At 37.4% G+C, this 20050-nt stretch overlaps 1 protein-coding gene across 1 annotated transcript in view; it reads right to left on the minus strand.

The window, feature by feature from the left end:
• UTRN (utrophin) overlaps nt 1-20050 on the minus strand; it is a 512939-nt gene that overhangs the window by 237667 nt on the left and 255222 nt on the right. The window contains exons 45-50 of the mRNA XM_011997130.1: nt 19124-19273; nt 15679-15754; nt 9622-9836; nt 7430-7547; nt 3260-3465; nt 877-1031 (exon numbers count right to left, since the gene is read on the minus strand). Coding sequence (XP_011852520.1) covers nt 877-1031; nt 3260-3465; nt 7430-7547; nt 9622-9836; nt 15679-15754; nt 19124-19273 — 920 coding nt within the window. The remainder of the gene's footprint in view (nt 1-876; nt 1032-3259; nt 3466-7429; nt 7548-9621; nt 9837-15678; nt 15755-19123; nt 19274-20050) is intronic.

Below are 20050 nucleotides of genomic sequence, written 5' to 3' on the forward strand. Positions count from 1 at the left end.
CATGTCAAAATGTTATTAAATGCTTAGTCATAGTTTATTACCAGGAATATATCAGGAATATAAAGTGCTCTAATACCCATTGTATTCATGGCAAAATAGATGTGTTTTGATACCAAACTGGTTTTCAGACACTTGCATGTTAATAGATAACGATGCACGTAATTTCACTTAGACACAAGCATTCCCAGTACTATATTCATGATGTAAATATCTTTTTTTACTAGTGATGAATATAAATACGCAATCTTAAAGAGATGCTAATCACTGTTTATAGTTTCTCAAATTCTAGGTGTTCAAGTGACAGAAAATTCTCTTGTAAACACATATTCTATTTTGGGCTGTTCCAAATACTCTGACTAGACAAAGTAATGGGAAAAAAGATAGTAAATTAACTAAAACCCTAAATGCACATAGATTATTTCAGGGGTTTAGTGTTGGGTCCATGTGTGTCTGGTCCTCAACTTAGGATGCCCCACCCAAATAGCACACTATTACAATTACAATTACACTATTACTATTACCCTGATGCATCTGTAAACACCTGCACTCCTTACATTCAGTGTACTACAAAGTGTATTCCAAATAATACCAAGAGTATAAGATAATCAGAGCACGTAATCATTGGCAAGGTTTAGGCTGATTAAAAAAAACAAAAAAAAACAAAACTCCATTGTAAAAATTCAAATATGTATTGTATAAACATACATTCTGAACTAAGTATGATAATACTAACTCAGCACATCACAATATAAAAACAAAAAAACATAAAATGTACTTGCAGTAGCCACATGTTTGGCCAGGTTTCCATGAGAAAGCCAAAGCAATCAAATTCTCAACTTGACAATATACATTCACCTGCCAGGGCCTTAGAGTTACCTTTGTTTGAGATTGATCCATGACGTTTTTAAGTACTCTGTGGTTTCTTTCACATTCCTTGTGTCATCACTCCCATATTCCTCCAGGAGTTTCTGCAGGATGTTATCGAATGCCATGACGATACCATCTCCAGGACCCAGTTCTTGAAGCAGTATCTGAGGTGCAAATGCAGGTCTGTTTGTTAGACTTGGTCACTCAGTAATTAGTATCATCAAAACAATAGTACTCCCAGCAGATTTTGACATGCTTTAGATACAGATATCATGAGATGAAAACAGACTGGGGGCAAATCCTTTCTTATATGAAGCAGAAACCAAAATTAGGAGAAGTGAAAAGAAACTATCTAAGAAAGTGATCAGGTACATAGATGACAATATTACAAGATTATTATCTTTTTCTTTTTGAGATATTTTCCTTCCTCAAACCATTTGTCTTTTTCATTCCTTCTGTTGTACCTCTGATCCTTACAGGGACATGCGTCACAAAGGACTGAATACAGAGAGAGTTCCTGCATACATGCCTGGAGAAACGTGAAGGATCAACAACATGGACATCTTCCATCACTTGCCCCTGGATCACAAGGTGTGTTTACAAAGAACCACTTGAATGGATCAAGCTGCCAAGCAAGGTTTACTGAGAGTTTACTTGAATAGCCAAACTGATGCTGAATTTGTCCACTGGCATTGGTTCTTTGATATAGTTTTTCAGCCTCTGAGAGTCTCTGGATGAAGGTACTCACCATGAAATCTAAATGACGACTGAAACTTTTAATATAATGCTTTTTGTAGCAATTGGGAAGATTTTAAATCAGCCTAAGGTTTCAGAAGAAAAGAACCACACTGCTGATTAGAAAATAATCTTCCAATATGATAACTGCAACACTGACATCATTTTAATTGTACTCCTCTAGTTAAGGGGTCAGGGGCTTCACTAGGACTTACGAATCACTTGGTGGAAACAATCAGCAGTATCACAAACACAGAGAATGATCCAGAAACACGTATAACTGGCCACCTGCTTTTAAAACTGTAACCAAGTAAAGTCTGCATTTGTGGAGAATAAAAACATACTTCCACATTTTCGATTGTTTTCTACGTATACTCTCTTAAATTCTTCACAGATATACACTTCTATCTTAGGCTAGCTGAAAGGCAAATAAATGTTATACCAAACTATAACCTCACAACCAAAATCTCTAATTCAAGACTATTTTATAATTTTATACAGAGAATCTTAAAAGCACTTTTAAAACTACCATAGTTGTTCAATATTATCAACTCTATAACTGACCTGATGACAAAAAAGATGCTTGCTATTATGAAATTAATAAAACCGTTTGGTTAAAAAGACATTAAAGGAAACTAAACTTACCTGATTTGTTCACTACAGTAGCCCTCAAAAGAAAGTCTTGGAACATTTTATTAATAAAAATAACCTTCAGGGTAAGTAAGTAATATGGTTTGGATTTGTGTCCCCACCCAAATCTCATGTTCAATTGAAGGAGGAGCCTGGTGGGAGGTGACTGGATCATGGGGATGAATTTCCCCCGTGCTGTTCTTGTGATAGTGAGTTCTCACAAGATCGGATGGTTTAAAAGTGTATGACACTTGGGAGGCCAAAGTGAGTAGACTACTTGAGCTCAGGAGTTGCAGATAAGCCTGGGCAACATGGCAGAACCCCATCTCTACAAAAAATACAAAAATTAGCTGGGTGTGGCGGTGCATGCCTGTCATCCCAGCTACTTGGGAGGCTGAGGCAAGAATCGCTTGAACCCAGAGGTGGAGCTTGCAATGAGCTGAGATCGTACCACTGCATTCCAGCCTCAGCAACAAAGTGAGACAATATCTCCAATAAATAAATAAAATCTGTGGCACTTCTCCTTTCTATCTTTCTCTCTCTGTCTTGCTGCCTTGTAAAGAAGGTGCCTGCTGCTTCTTTGGTTTCCACCGTTATTTTAAATTTCCTGGTGCCTCCCAGTCATGCTTCACTACATTATCCCTCAAATGAACTGTGAGTCAATTAAATCTCCTTTCTTCATATATTACCCAGTCTCAGGTAGTTATTTATAGCAATGTGAGAACAGACTAATACAGAACGGAAGGGAGCAAAAGAGGCTTCCTGGAATCTTGAAAATGTTCTCTTTCTAGATGCTGATTTGAGGGTGTGTTTCACTTGCAAAAAGTCATGCACATTCTTGTTACGCCTCCAGAAATTTTTCAGAAAAATCTTCCAGATCAAATTCTTCAATAAATTTCAATATATACTCTAAGAACTTAGGAAAAAAACATGACAGGGTCCTATTGTTAAGAATTACAGTGAACAATAGAAAAAAAAAGTGTATCCAACAAAATAATACTGCCAAAAAATATCTGATGAGTCTTACTTGGTTATCAGAAATTTGTTTGGTGAGTGGATCCCGTCGGGATTGCTGAAGAATATAGAGTCGAGCTTCATATTTTCTCATCAGTTCTTCAGTCTCCTCCCTGTGGTCATCCCACTGAAGACTGTCAATAATCATGTCCTCAAGCTGCTGCTGTCTTAGCTCAACACCATGCTGAGTGCCATCCCACTGGTTCTTGACCCTTTCCACTGAGGGTAGCATTATAAAAGAAAAAAAAAAAAATCCCAACATGTAACTCTCAGGAGAAAGAAAAAATACCAGATATCAAATGTATCACAAATAAGTCTATGAACAGAAAAAAGAAAGAAGGTGAGCTGATAAACACATTTTAAAGGAATTTTAATACACATCTGCCATCCTATACAATTGATATATTTCTGAAACCATGCTTGAGAAAAAAAATCTTGAACTCTATTTTCAGTGTTCTAAAACAACTCACAAGAAAATATCTACTATTATAAACAGATACTACCAAAACATTATAAAGAAAATAATTTTCTATTTAATTTTGTATTTATAGTTGTATTTATAGACCTGGTTTGATGAAGGTAGGGTTTAACAGTACTTCATGATAGAACTTTAAGACAGTCACTTGTTACCCTCAAAGGAGATTTTTCTCAGGCAGTCTTGATTTTAGAAGAAAATGAACTGTGTAAGAATATTTTTGCATTTATTTTAGTGTAGCAGGAAAATTTTCTAAAAGGAATTTTATATGTTCAAGTTCAAGAGAAACACTAAAAGTAAAAGAGACTCATGTACTATGCACCCAGCAGCTCTTCACCATAAAAATTCCACACTGGTTCTTGTCCCTCGTCTTTTATTGTTGTTTATTTCTAGTCCTTTTACTCATTATCACCTTCTCTATTTCTCTTGTAGCTTCCTCTCTTCTCCTTTCTCTATTTTTAACATGGTTTTAAAGACAGAGAGATCTAAGGAAACTTTTTTTTTTTTTTTTTTTTTTTTTTTTGAGCGAGAATCTCGATCCCTCGCCTAGGCTGGAGCGCAGTGGCATGAGCTCAGCTTTTGCCTTGCTGCATCCTCCGCCCCCGGGTACAAGTGCTTCTCCTGCCTCAGCCTCCCAAGTAGCTGGGATTACAGTTGTGTGCCATCACACCCAGCTAATTTTGTATTTTTAGTAGAGACCGGGCTTCATCACGTTGGCCAGGTCTCAAACTCCTGACCTGTCTGCCTCGGCCTCCCAAAGTGCTCGGAATACAGGCATGAGCCACTGCGCGCAGTTGGAAAGTTAAATTTTTATTTTTTATTTTTATTTGTATATATTGTTTTTGAGACGGATTCTCGCTCTGTCGCCCAGACTGGAGTGCAGCAACACGATCTCGGCTTAGTGCAAGCTCCGCCTCCACTTCCCGGGTTTACGTCATTCTCCTGCCTCAGCCTCCCGAGTAGCTGGGACTACATGCATCTGCCACCATGCCCGGCTAATTTTTTGTATTTTTAGTAGAGGCGGGGTTTCGCCCTGTTAACCAGGATGGTTGCGATTTCCTGATCTCGTGATCCGCCCGCCTCGGCCTCCCAAAGTGCTGGGAGGCCTTAAATCTCTTGTAAGTGCTGCACCCAGCCTTAAATTTTGTATTAATCACTTCAGAGTTAGTTTGTAATCTTGAACTGAGGTACTAATAAACAATAACTTAGAATATCTGCAAGAACCTGATAATAAGTAAGCAGAATGTTAAAACCACACTGCTGGAAGATGCTTTGATTATCAGACAAAAAGAAAGGCTATAGTTAATTAAGTATCAGGCCCAGGAGGAATGTAACTAAAACAAAACATTCCAGCTGAGTTATCATGGAACACTTTGGCAAAGTTCTTGGGATAATATATGGTTATAGTAAAACATGAAAGCTATCAACTGGCTGGGTGCGGTGACTCACGCCCGTAATCCCAGCATTTTGGGAGGCCGAAGCAGGTGGATCACCTGAGGTCAGAAGTTCAAGACCAGCCTGACCAACATGGTGAAACCCTCTTTCTACCAAACATTCAAAATTAGCTGGGCGTGGTAGCGGGTGCCTGTAATCCCAGCTACTTGGGAGGCTGAGGCAGGAGAACTGCTTGAACCCGGGAGGTAGAGGTTGCAGTAAGCCAAGACTACACCATTGCACTCCAGCCTGGGCAACAAGAGTGAAACTCCATCTCAAAAACAAACAAGCAAAAAAAAAAAGCTATCAACTTAAGGTTGTTCAGAAGACCTTAAGTTATACTTACGTGACATCATTCTTTAAAACTTGCTCAATGAGACAATCTGTTTTATGATGTCGTAGCTGTTTAAATAAATTGCTTAAGTTTTAAACTTAAGAGAGGACAAAACTATCATAATGTTCCATCAATTAAAAAGTTACATAAAGTACTTATGACCAATTCTATTACTAATAGAATCTTTTAACATTAAACAAATGAAACCAAAGACATCAAGCGAGAGTAAATATCACAGGTTTGTCATAAAAAATAAGTAAATTGTCCCGTTCATTGTGTGTTAAGCCCTAAAACCAGGTTACTATTGGTAGCAGGACATTCCCGCTGAGAAGAGTTTTTCATATAATGAGGAGTGATGAAGGCTATAGAACGTCTACACACACAGAAATATTTATATATAGAGAGAAAATAGAGTGTGTACATTAAATAGGAAAGGGAAGATATTTAGGAGAAGGAAAGTCTTGTAAAAACGAATACACAAACAAACAAACACCTGAAAGAAGTTTTGGACAAAAAGAGAGGTGATGAAAAAAAAAAAAAAACATCAAGATGATAGAAAAAGCAAACTGGAAATGGTTTTGTCGATAGTTTAGTATCACTAGAGCAGAGGAGCTCCCCTGTGATGTGAGGGAAACTGGCTCACTCCAAAGTTCCATAATAGGCACAATCCATCCATTCACAAAAAGAGAAAAGAAGGAAAACAATGTATTTAGTAAAAATAAGCCAACACTTTCATACACTAAAAGTTCTTTTCTAATGTATCTCCTATAATACCCTTGTTGCTACCATGATTTTTTTTGAAATCAAAACATACTTTTTACAGGAAGAGTAGCTGACTTCCTTCCCTTGAGAAAGATTAGGCTTTATCCTTCCAGTTTATATTTTGCCACAAGCATTTATTAGGTAGTTAATTTGTATTGGGAACTGTGAAAGGCCCGAGGGCAGAAAGATGGATATTCACAATCTATGGAAGGGAGAGAGAATTAAAGTAGTTGTGAGATCTATAATAAAGCTATGGGGGGAAAGGCCATAGAAGGAACTAAAAATAGAAATTAACATTCACCAGGGACCAGAAGAGGAGGGAAAGACATCACAAAGGGGGTGACATTTTAGCTGCTGCATAGAATTTCACCTGGGAAGAAAAGGCCAAGAGAAAAAAAAAATAATGTGAATAAAGGTAAGAAGACCAGGAAATGTCAGGATATTTTAAGGAATAACAGCATAACTACAGGCTGGGCTGAGGGCTGAAGTGAGAGAAGGGGTAGTGGCAGCAGATTGTGACAATCCCTAGATGTCACTCTTGAGAATTTAGACTTCGTTTGCTATTGGTAGTACATTTCCACTAAGAAGTGTTTGTAGAAGCTAGATGCTTCTGAGCTAGAATGCAAACCCCAAGCAAGAATCTTTGTTTGCTATTGTTTTGTATGTTTATTTTTTGTTGTTGTTTTCTCTCATTTTTAACTAAAGTATCCCCAAATTAATGTCAGTCACATAAGCACATAGTAGTTGTTCAATAAATATTTGTGGACTGAATTTTGGGTTGAGTTAAAATACATACTAAGACCTGATTTTAGAGAATACAGTATAATGAGAGAAAGGATTTGCATTCTTGTGAGTTTCTCTGACTTTTTTTTATTCCTCTAAAAGAAAGCCTAAGTTAAGAGAAGAAAACCCAACGTGTAAGTAATTACTTAAGAGTCGTGATCGTAATAATTAAGGGCTTCATAAGGTCATTGTAACAATGTTCACAAAAGATAAAAACAAGAAAAAGCTACGTTTCTGTATAAATAAAGAGTAATAAATATTAAACACTATTACTCTAAGTTGAATAATCTTTGAAAATGTGTGTTTGTGTGTGTGTGTGTGTGTGTGTGTGTGTGTGTGTCACCATTTGCAGGGAAAGTGGATGATGATACATAACTTTTTTTAAAAAAACTTACATTTTTCTGTAATTGCTGTTCTCACATCGGAACTGGAAGCTTTATTTTTCAAATTCTGTGCCAATGTAAAAACATAATCGAGCTGAGGATGGCGCTGTTCTAAGTCAGCCTTTGTAATCTGTTAAGTAGAAATGATTATTCGGATAGGTTAATAAGCCATATGAGAAGAATAATAAGCAAAACAGATGTGCTGACATCAAAGTTGTCATTATTTTCCTTCTCTCTGGCACAGTGAGGCATCAGCAACATGGCAGAAAATGAGTGCATGATTTAAAGTCAAAGATCCTGCATTCAAATCTCAGTTCTTCCATTTAGCACCTGAGTCACCAGGCAAGGACCTTTACCTCTCTGTGTTTTTGTTTTCACATAAAAGAAATAATAAAATACTGACACCTCAAGTACATCCAGTCTGAGGACATTAAATAAAGAAAATCCCTTCAAAAGCTGAAAAATGCCCTGAAACCATTAGCAGTTAGTGCTGCTGCTGATGCCTTGCATATGTGTTCTGTGTCAGATATGAACACAAACTAATGTCGTAGGGTTGGGGATGACATAGAAAAGTGCTAAGAGGAATAACTATAAATTAAATCCTCTTAGACATGAAAAACTGCTGCTGTAGGTGGTTTGTCTTTCAGTGATGATAAATATGGGAGAAATGGCAACAGCATCAGGAAAATCATGGGTTTTCAGTACAGAACTAATAACAGTCATAGAGACTAAAAAACAATTTACAAAAAATACAAATAGTAGCAAATGACTTTTTCCCAGTCCTTCCTCTTTACAAATTCACCAATTTTGTAGATTTCAGCTACTCCTCTGGTATCAAATGATTGCTCACAACTTTCAATCCTAAATCCCAGGGCACATGAATGTTGATCACTTCCTTCTAAATGGCATAAGGATTCCTCACCACAACACGTCTGAAACTAAATCACTCAAACTCTCATTCACACTCCATGTCTTCTATTCCTTATTTCCACTAATTGCAACACCATCATCTTAATCATTTCAGAAAGGGCTCTTTGCCTTGATTTAAGCATTTCTTGCCTCCAATCCATCCTAGTCTTCTACTAAAGCAGAGCATTGCTATCATGAGTTTCTAGCCATAATTTTAAAAAAGAAAAAGAAATGGGAAGAAAATACTTACCAATTTCTTACAGACTAAAAATCCAAAGGGCTTTGCATAGCCTGCAGGCTCCTTCACAAAGGGAACTTGAACTGCTTTTCCTGCCTTGCTTCACACTATATTTCTTAATTGCACAAATGTTGGCCCTACTGTCCTTCGTGCCTCCTGTATCATATGACTTTATTCACTCTGTTCCCTATACCAGGAATGTCATCACTTTATCCTAGATACCAAAACCCCACACAGTTTGCTTTCCATCACTGGAGAAGGGATCCCCTTCCTCATCCCGGCTCCCCCAACAGGTTGCTTGTACTTGTCCTGAGGCTTTTATTAGACTCTTGCCTTGCCACAGTAATTTGTCAACTCATATGTACTCAGTGCCTCTGCCTCGGTGTGGGCTTATTTTCAATGTGGGGATAGAAACAGTACCTACCTCACAAGATTATTACATAACTGAATGAGATAACATGTATAAAATACTTAGAAAAATGACCAGCACACATGAAGCACTTAATAAAAGTTAACAATAGCTGTTATTATTATTTTATTGTCGATTCCCAGTTTCTACCTAATTCTTGTCAGTATCCTTGTACCACTTGCAACCCAGAACTTAGCACACACTAAATAGGGAAAAATAATTTTACAAATTAATATTAGATGGTACATGTATAGTAATAAAAGTATAGGAGATACTCACTTCTCAAATCAGAAATTAATCTCATTATGAAATATATGTTGCAAAGGCACTTTAGGAGATTATCCTACATCACACAATAGGCATGAAATGTTAACACTAGCTTATGTTTATACTAATGTGCCTAGCTTTATGGTATCAGTTTTAGATTTTAAAAATGCACTGGGTCTTTAGTTTAAGTCATATCACAACAGTATAAATGCAAGAAAGGTTCTATGCTTTGTAGTTAGCCCTGGATGGTTGTTTGACAGATACAGAATTTTTTAAGCCTCATTCTCTCATAGTTTAGGATAAACAAAAGGGATTCAAACAGATCTAGTCTACTTCTGGGTTGTGCTGTTTCCATGACAAGCCTTTACCCCATGCACCTACTTTCATTCGGGAAACGGTCTTATTGATCTCTTCTACATCCCCGACAGTGACAATGTTGGACTTCAGCATCTGGTCGATTAATACCAGCCAGTCGGCTAGTTCTGTTATAGTTTTATCAAGATCAGCAGGAATTGAAATTTCTGAAGTACGGTGAGACTGAACAGGAATATCTGACGCAGATGATACTAGCACCACCTTTTGGACACTAGGATGAGCTGAAATAAAAAACGTAGCAAAAGAGAAATCAATCAACAGGATGTTTTAATTATGGTGGTGTCACGGTGCATATGTATGTGTATTTAAATAAAATTTAGTTTAAGTAAAAAAACTCTAAGAGGTTATTTTTTCATACTGAAATGGCTATGGCATTACCTGTAATATCCATATGTCTTTGGTAGCTATCAAGCCAATGAAACAGTTTTGCAACATTCTAGAACGTAATCAACACTGACACTGAGAAAAACTAAAAATACAAATGTGGGAGAATTGGAAGTATTATTTTATTTTGGCAAGATGATTTTAATTATAAAGCCAACTTATTCAAAATTTTTATTCTTTTTTCATTTAACTTTATAATGTGAGCATATTTTATTCTTATTAAACACAATTGTGAATACCTATGTAATAACCTATACCCATGTTCACTTTTATTTAACCCTTTGATATTTAGATTGCTCCTGAAATTTTATTTTAATTTTAAAAAAACTTGGAAGGAATATCTTTTTGTGTAGAGTATGTTGCACGTTTCTGATCCCTATCTTAGTATAAACTTCCCAAGTAGAATTACTGAGTCAGGAAATACAAAAAAAGTATGTATTTAATATCCATTGCCACATTGATTGGTTTTGATACAATAAGTAGTTGAATTACTAACTAAAACCATCTGTAACTGACTTCAGGTATGATATATTAGATGAGGCTTAAATAATTTTCTAAAATGTACAGCCAATCTGTGAATTCAGCACAATCCTAATAAAAATCCCAACAGGGTTGAGTGTAACTTAACAAAATCATTAATTGAAATTTCTGGTTATAAAATTAATATAAAAGAGAAAACGACAAAAAACAGTCAATTTTATTATTATTATTTTTTTTTGGTAGAGGAATATGCCCTCCCAGATACTAAGTTATATTATTTAGTTAATAATTATTAACTCAGTATATTATGGACTGAGACATTTAAAGAGACCAACAGAAGAGAAGAGTCACAGTGTGTAGGTGGCAGAGAAATCTGACCTTGGCAGAGACTGAATTACAGATCAATGAAGAAGAATTTACTGTTCAATAAAGTGGTGACTCACGGCTGCAGCAGGGAAATGATGGGACTGATTTTAACCTCACATGCACCATAGAAAAATTAATTCTTAGTGGATTAAGGACCCAAATATGAAAAACAAAATTGTTAGTTAAAAATATGGAATATTTGTATTACTTCAGAGGACTGAAGTAGCTCTCAAACAAAACACAAAAAAGGGAAGCTATTAATAAACCATTAATGGTTAAGAATTCCAAAGAGCACCATAAGTAAAGATTTTAAAAGCCTTTGAAACAAGAAAGGAGATGGTATTTGCAATGCACATTCCACACAAAGAACTGATAACCAAAATACTTTTTCTAAAACTTAAAAAATCGTCTAAAGACAATCCACAAAAGAGGAAATTTAAAAGGCAATAAACATAGAAATGTGAAATAAATGTCCGACCTCATCTATAACTGAGATAGTACAAATTAAAAGGAAATACCCTATATCCAATGACCACCATCAGCAAAGTGACATCTGAGAAGATCCAGGTTTCTAGAGACCCTTCCAAGGGTCGAGATGCCTACACTATTACCATCAGCATATTATTTGCCTTTTTAGGCTCATTCTCTCCCAAGTGTACAGTGTGTTTTATCTAAGTCTACATAACATGTGATATCACAAGAGACCAAATGCAGAAGCAGAAATAAGAATACAGGTGTGTTCTATTAAGCTAGACATTTAAGAGATTTCAAAAAATATAAAACTGTAGCTTTTCCAGGTTTTTGTTTGTTTTAGAAAATAGTTGGTTTTTTGTTTGTTTGTTTGTTTTTTCTTTGAGATAGGGGCTCACTCTGTCACCCAGGCTGGGATGCAGAGGCATGAAAACAGCTCACTGCAGCCTCAATCTCCTGGGTTCAAGTGATTCTCTCACTGCTGCCTCCTGAGTAGTTGGAACTATAGGTCTGCATCACCAAGCCTGGCTAATTTTTTTTTTTATTTTTTTTGTAGAAACAGGGTCTCCCTATGTTACCCAGGCTGATCTCAAACTCCTGGGCTGAAGTGATCCTCCTGCCTCAGCCTCCCAAACTCCTGGGATTACAGACATGATCCCCTGTGCCCAGCATCTTATACTAATATGTTACAAAACATGCTATTTTTGTTAACATATAAAACCTTTATTATTATTATTAAAGAACTTAATAAATGAATTAATGGAAATGTTTTCTAGTTAGGTAAATATCGATAGATATCACTTACAAAAACAAAAGCTCTCTGAGAGTCCTCAATAATTTTTACAAGCGTAAAGGGGTCCTGAGAACGAAGTGTTGAGGTGCTGGTAATGTTGTAGAACAATAAGAACCCATCACACACAGCCAGAGTCAGTGTAAACTGGGTCAAGTAATCTAGACAGCACCCTAATGGCAGCTACTGAAGTAGAAGGCACCCATACGCTATAACCCAGTGATTCCGTCAATAGGTACACACCCTACAGAATACCTCACACATCTTTCTGCCCAATCTTCACTTTTAACTTTTTTTGTAGTTAAAAAAAATTTATTGTTTTAATTCACCAAATACCTATCAAGAACCTATTATGTGTAAGGTACTATTCTAGATGTTGCAGGCATGGGAGTGTGCAAGACAAAGTTCAGGCTGAAGTGCAATGGTGCGATCTCGGCTCACTGCAAACTCCACCTCCTGGGTTCAAGCGATTCTCCAGCCTCAGCCTCCCGAGTAGCTGGGATTACAGGCACCCGCCACCAGGCCCGGCTAATTTTTGTATTTTTAGTAGAAACAGACTTTCACCTTATTGGCCAGGCTGGTCTCGAACTCCTGACCTCAGGTGATCCACCCGTCTCAGCCTCCCAAAGCGCTGGGATTACAGGCGTGAGCCACCACGCCCGGCCAGAGCTTGCATTCTATAGCGAAAATGGATGTGTATTATGAAGTAAAATCAATACAAGAAGACAAAGAGAGACAGGGTGTATCTGAGATATTGTGGGTATAAAAGGGCTATCCTAGAAAGGGATATTTGAAGAAGAACTAAAGGAAGTGAGTACGTGAAACATGAAAATATCTGAGAGAAGAACATTTGGGGAAGACAAGAAGAATGGCAAGCACAAAGACCAGAAATGCATATGTTCCTGGCATGTTTGAAACAGCAAGAAGACCAGCGTATTTGAAACAGAATGAACAGAGGGAAAAGTAATAAGAAATGTGATTAGAGAGACAGGCAGATATGCATGGTGTTCTGGACCAAGACCAGACTTTGGAACTCATTTATGTGGATGGAAGTGATTAAAAAACTGTGATCAAAGAAGCAACACAATCAAACTTATGTTTAGAAAGCATCACTCTATCTGTTGTCAGAGGAATAGGTCATGGAGAAGCACTGAGGCAAGAATAGAATCAGGATTATGAGTTAGGGGTATATTCCAATAATCTAGATAGAAAGATGAGGGTGTTCAAGACCATGGAAGTAGGTAGAATGGAACATGGAAATGATACTACTTGCTGATGGCTTGAATATTAATTCCAGAGAAGAGTTGAGGTTGACTCCAAGTTTATTGGCCTAAGGACTGGGTGAATCATCTACAGTTAAAAAAAAAAAATTGTCTACAGTTCTGGGACTGGTAAGCATAGGTACAGAAGAGAATTTACAGGATTGTAGTATATCCAATGTTATGTAATATTGTACATTAGTTTAAATGAGTAAACTAGAACTACATGCATCAAAAGGTATGGCAATAAGGATGATCCAGTAGAGTATTAGATAAAGAGGATATGTAAGCAGCCCAGAGAAGATGGGATCCTATGCATAAGTGGAGGAGTTAGTCTTAGAAAGGAAAAGAGATAATAACCCTTTCTCTGAACAGGAAGGAAGTATGTAGAGTGTGTGAGTACAGCGTCAGGTAGCTTGATGGATTCTCTGGTGGGAAAACGAAAAAGATTTTATCTGGAAAAAGAAAAAGTTTTTTTTTCTTCCTTTAAAAATGAGATGAGGTCATTAGTTGAGAAATGAGTACCAAGGAGTACTCAGAAGAAAGTATGGTAGGACTGTCTGTTAGTGCTGAGTGCTTATTTGAGATAGATAGTCATAGCTCTGAAATGAGTACAGTCAGCAAGGTGTTGGCAAGGATGAACCTCAAAAACATTATGCTAAGTGAAAGAAGCATCGTACGATTCCATTTATATGAAATATCCAGAATAGATAAATCCATGGAGACAGAATGCAGATTGGTAGTTGCCAGGGGCCGGGAGTAGGAGGGAATGAGAAGAAACTGCTTAATGAGTAAGAGGTTTTACTTTGGAGTGATAGAAATATTTTGGAACTAGATAGAAATAGTGGTTGTACAACATTTTGAATGCATTAAATGTCACTAAATTGTTCACTTTAAAATGGTTAATTTTATTTTTTAAATATAATGTTAAAAAGAAGAAGGAACTGCATTAAAACATTGTGTAGGAGGAGAGAGACATACTAAGATTAGCTTCAGGTCTCAGGCCCGTCCCAAGAACAAACAACTTGTTAAAAATGAGCCATCCACCTAATGGAAGTTGTAGCTTCGCTGTTAGCTTTTTATACTTCTAAATATGTATTCAGATTTTCCCTGCTCTTTTACCATAATGAAGTTTTAAAAAGAAAGATAACCCATGACGATTTTATAAAATGCATCAAATCCGTTCCCTATGATTATGGAGTTGAGCTTGTATTTGCAAAGCAGCAGTACCCAAATGTCAACTCAAGTGTTCTGAATATTAATCAAGAAACTTGATCAGGCCCCCAGGTATTTTTTGTGCAAATTTCCAGAAAGACAAGTAATAAAGAACACAAACATGGCCCTCAATTAGCTTGCAATCTCAAAAAATGAAAAAAAAAAAAATCTTGTCTCTCATTACTTTTTCCAAAACTTGAGGGGAAGGAGGAGGAGAAGAAGAAAAGAAAAATAAGAGGAATAAGAAAAATAAACAGGACCGGAAAAAAAAAAAAAGAGGCGGAAGAGGTAGAGGTGGAGGGAAGAGGTAGAAAGCAGAAGGTGGACATGGAAGTCAAGGAGGAGGAGAAGGAGGAGGGAGAAGAAAAAAAGCAGGGAGGAGCAATAAAAAGAATCAGCAGAAGCAGCTGGCAGGGTGTGAGTGGACAGTTAGTCACATTTGGGGTTTTGCCACGTGACTCAACAGAGGAAGAGCAGGGCATGATGGTTCAAAAAATCTACAAGGCAGTGGTGACAGTGGCTATGGGGCAGCAGCCTGCGATCTCATCTGGATAAAGAGAGAAGGAAATAGTGGAGAACATTCTTCTTTCTCCACATCCAAGTGAGAAGTATTTGTCTCCTAGCATGGAGAATGCTTCTAAATCCCCATCTCCCACCTGCTTCCCAGGATATCTAAGCCTTTTGTTCTCAGTCACAATCAAGGTCTAATTACATATCCTAACCAAGCTCACATTAACACAGCAAGTTATAGCCGATTTCCTGCAAAGCTGCATGGACCCAGAAAACTAGTCCCCAGTTTTTGCACCTAGCCTCTCATCTTCCCTTCAGCAGGACCTGTGGATGCCCAGGTAGCCCTGGAGTCCAGAGAAAGGCCAGCCTTATCTACCGTGAGAACAAATGCCTTGCCCATACTGGGCAGCCAAATGTGTCTTGGGTTTAAGAAGATGTTTTTTTTCAAATCATTGAAAGTAGATTAAATAAAGAAAATGGCACAATGTTACTAAATAAGTCTTTCTAATTCATATATGAGGCTCATATCACAAAATTTTACTTTATTGATTTTTTAAAAAATTTTGTTAAAGATAAACTATATCTTACCAGCAATCCTTGTCTGTGAAACAGAACTGGGCTCCTGGATGCACTCCTTCAGGGTGGTAGGCACTTCTCTGCAAATCTACCACATCAGGACAAGCAGAAAGAGAAAAATACTATATAAATAAAGATGACTGTAGTTCAAAAGAGGAGGTGTTATTGTGAATGGCAGCTCTGCCACTCTTCTTCCCCTAACTACCTAAACTTCTGGCTCTACATTCACTCTCCACTGCAATCTTGTTTGAGCCCCTAACTCCGCTGACATTGCTATCAAAAACATCAACCAGTCCTTAGCTGTCCTGACCCATGTGTACCAGTTAATGCTGTCCACTCCCCCTCCCTGGAATTCTGTTATCACTCTGCAATTCTAGCTGTCCTCCTGCCTCTCTGGCTGGCTCTCCTCAATTTCCTTCACCAGCTCCTTTTCCTCTGCCCATCCATCAAATACCAATATCCTCCAGGGTAGGTGTGTTGCTCTTCTAGCCCTTCACCCTGGGCTCTCCCTGAGTCCTGGTTTCCAAAGGTTTCAGGAATCAAATGGAGTTTTGAGAGGCTATTTTGAGAGGCTAAAGACTGCCCAAAACATATCTTCAGTCCAGCCCTTTCTGTGAACTAGATATTCAGACACGTCCAAATCTGAATTCCTTTTCCCTGTCTTCCCTGATACCCATTTCATAAACTCTTCTGAAGATTCTAATTTTTCTGTATCAATTCTTAGGATCACTCCATCTATCTCTGTAGTAAAACTATAGCAATATTTCAAAAATATAACTTTCCTCTGCTTAAAACCCATCAATAGCTGCCCACTACCCTCAAAGTGGTAGACTGTTTGCAACATGGAGCTCAAATTCCCTGTGATGCACAGTGAGTCCTCCAGGCTCTCATCTCTGAGAACATCCCTCAGCCTTTCATTCTACATTGAGCTACTTCCTGGACCTATATATACACTGTGTTCATTCTCTATCTCTTCTAGACACTTTCATTTGCCACTTCTCTCTACATTGCCCTTTCCCTCATTCTTCACCCGACCAATTCTTATTCATCCTTCACAAATTAACTGGAATGTGATCTTTTCAACAAAACCCTCCACAGCTACCCCTCAAAGCCAGGCAGGTGCTCCACCTTTATGTGCCTATCAGTACTTGGATATTAGAATTGCTTGTCTACTGGTCTCATCCATGATAAGCTCCTTGAGTCAGAAGGAATGCCGTGCTCTTTAATGCATTCCTATCTCTTAAAATGATACCTGGCAGAAACTAAGACTCCAGTAAAAACCTATTGAGTGAATGAATGAGTGTATGAATGAATGAAATATCCCATGTTAGAATTAACCAAAGTATGTTTGTTGAGATTTTCTGCACAATGAGCATTCTTGGCCCCAGACATTCATAATTCACCAAAGTGAATTATATTAAAATCTACATGAAATCCTGCAATAACAAAAGCTCTAGCTTTATCTGACATAGTGCACCCAAATTAACCACTGTGCTCTTTTCTGCAGAATACCCACTGATACCCTTCATGTTAAATAAATATGTGTGCTTTGACTATATGGACAGCCTTTCTAGCAAGGGACACAAGACCTAATATGTCTGGAAAGGAATGTAGGGGAGAGAGAGCAGTGGATATTGTAGGAGAGATCAGATGATGCCAGGCCATGAGAAGTCTTATAAGCCAAAAATGCATTTTGGCTTTGACCCTGAGCAAGAGAAAACCATTGGTGGACTTTGCTCAGAGAAGTCACTTGATCTGAACTGTGTTTTAACCAATCATATTGACTGCTTTGTCTAGCACAGAATAACAAAGGGCAAAGGAAGAAGCAGGGGAGATCGGTGGGGCAGACTTTGTAGTCATCAAGAGAAGACATAATGGCAAGCTTGAAACAAGTTAGTGGCAATGGGGGTCGTGAGAAGCAGTCAAATGTATATTTTTTGACCTAAGAAGAGTTGAAAGAATTGTAGTGGAAACATCTATGTGCCATCTGACATCCTCAAGTGTCAAACTTTTGCTACGTTTGCCTTATCATATGTAGCCATCTGGCTAGCCAATAAACCATCCATCCAGTAGATATGCACTTTCAAGGAAAAGCTGATAATGGTGACTGAGGTATAGTTTTTGTTTTGGGGGTTTTCTTCGCTTCTTTTTGTGATAGAATTCATATACCATAGGATTGACTCCAATGTTTCTGACTTAAGTAATAATAAGGATGAAACTTCCATTGACTAAGGTGGGAGATGTACATGAAGGCACAGAAGGGAGAGGGATATCAAGAGCTCGATTGTGTATGTTAGTTTGAGGTGCCTACTAGACATTTAAGGAGAGATAGGTAGTTGTATATGCAAGGTATATGAGCAGGTAGTTGTATATGCAAGTCTAGAGTATGGAGAAAGGTCCAGACCAGAGATACACATGTGTGAATCACAGTGACTCAACAGGCAGTGAGACCAGATCAATAAAGCACCTGCATCATTAGCTATAGGATAATGGCTACCATTTAAAGAGGATGAGAGAGAAAATGACTGATATGGAGTCCATCCAAATCAAGGACAGAGATATATCCATTTAATGTCCTATATAGACCTCATACTCTGATATGGTATGTACCAGGTCTAACAAAAAAGAAAAAAAAAAATCTATGATTTTATCTACTTTTAACAGTTCAATGGCAAAAAAATAATAATAATGGTAGGAGGGAAAAATATCTTAGCTGTATTTGTAGTCATATGCCATTACATTTCACTGGAACCTAGTAAATATATATTTAATGAATGAAATCATTGAAAATAAACATACATGTGTGAAAAGTCATGTGCAAAATCAGGACGCTATTTTCTTTTTTGTTTGTTTGTTTGTCACCCAGGCTGGGGTCCAGTGGAGTGACTGCAGCTCACTGCAACCTCCACCTCTCAGGTATAGGCAATTCTCGTGCCTCAGCCTCCCAAGTAGCTGTGATTACAGGCATGTGCCACCATGCCTGGCAAATTTTTGTATTTTTAGTAGAGATGGGGTTTCACTCTACTCTACTAAAGTAGAGTGTTGGCCAGGCTGGTGTCAAATTCCTGGACTCATGTGATCCCGCCCATCTCGGCCTCCCAAAGTGTTGGGATTACAGGTGTGAACCAATGCACCCGGCTCAGAATGCTATTTTAAGGTCTTCATTTTCAGAATATAATCACTGGAATCTTCTTACCTAATTCCAACATATATTCATTATTTAATGTAGTATATAATGTATAAATTCCCTAGGCCAAAGAGTTCCATATAAAATAAAAAGTATTCTTCCAGAATATATGCCTCTGTCTATGATCGACAAAAAATATAAACATTAGTAAGCTTTAGTAAAATTTGCCCCATTTGGATAAACTTGAAAGTAAAGCAGTTACATGATCCCACATCTCTGACAACAAAATCAATCAGTTTGAGATATGTGTGATAGTAACTTTATACACACCTTATTCCATGTCATATTTACAGTCCTTAAGCTTTCTGAAATTTTATCCCTTTCAGGTAAACTCAGACTTTTATCTGAAAGTATCTCCAATTCAGTTCTATTCAGCCATTTGAGTTTTTCAGCGTGTACTTCCATTTCTTGAGTTAAGTCCTGGAAAAGTTAAAAGACAGGTGTGGTTAGAAGGTAATCAGATAAAGGAAAGTTCAAGAACTGTATTAGAAACCTTTTTGACATTATATAAATGTAAATTTCTAATTTGTTAAGTGAAAAATAAACTTATAAGAAGCTTAAGCTCATGCTAACAAATGATGACTAACGGGAGTGAGCACGTGCCTTCCGTGTGTATTTTTGCAATCCTGGGCACAAATGCGCTCTCTGGTACTCACTGTCTCTTAACCAGGTCATATATTATTTTTACATTACTAATTTAACATTCTGTTCTTATCTCCTCCTTGCTATTCCATCCTAATATACTGTCCCACCTTTTCTAACTCTCCCCAAATTGTTTACAAAAGAGACATTCCCAAAGAAACTAGTGAAAATTTTAGATAAAAAAGGAAGTTTGTTAGATATTGTCACATTTTAAAAAGAAAACATAATATATGTTTCACAAAATATTTTTCATCATTATTCTATGTTTCTTTCTCCAAATGTTTCAATCATACTCCTTTATAGACAAAATTTCTGATTGAATTAGTAAGTAACCTTTCACATACACTTTTATGCTTGTACATGTATGAATACACACTCATAATTTCTTTTCTTTTTTTTTTTTGAGACAGACAGAGTCTCGCTCTGTCACCCAAGCTGGAGTGCAGTGGCACAATCTTGGTTCACTGCACTCTCTGCCTCCTGGGTTCACGCCATTCTCCTGCCTCAGTGTCCTGAATAGCTGGGACTACAGGCACCCACCACCAAGCCCAGCTA

This window comes from Mandrillus leucophaeus, unplaced genomic scaffold, assembly GCF_000951045.1.
Source record: "Mandrillus leucophaeus isolate KB7577 unplaced genomic scaffold, Mleu.le_1.0 Scaffold531, whole genome shotgun sequence".
In the NCBI taxonomy this organism is placed as follows: domain Eukaryota; kingdom Metazoa; phylum Chordata; class Mammalia; order Primates; family Cercopithecidae; genus Mandrillus; species Mandrillus leucophaeus.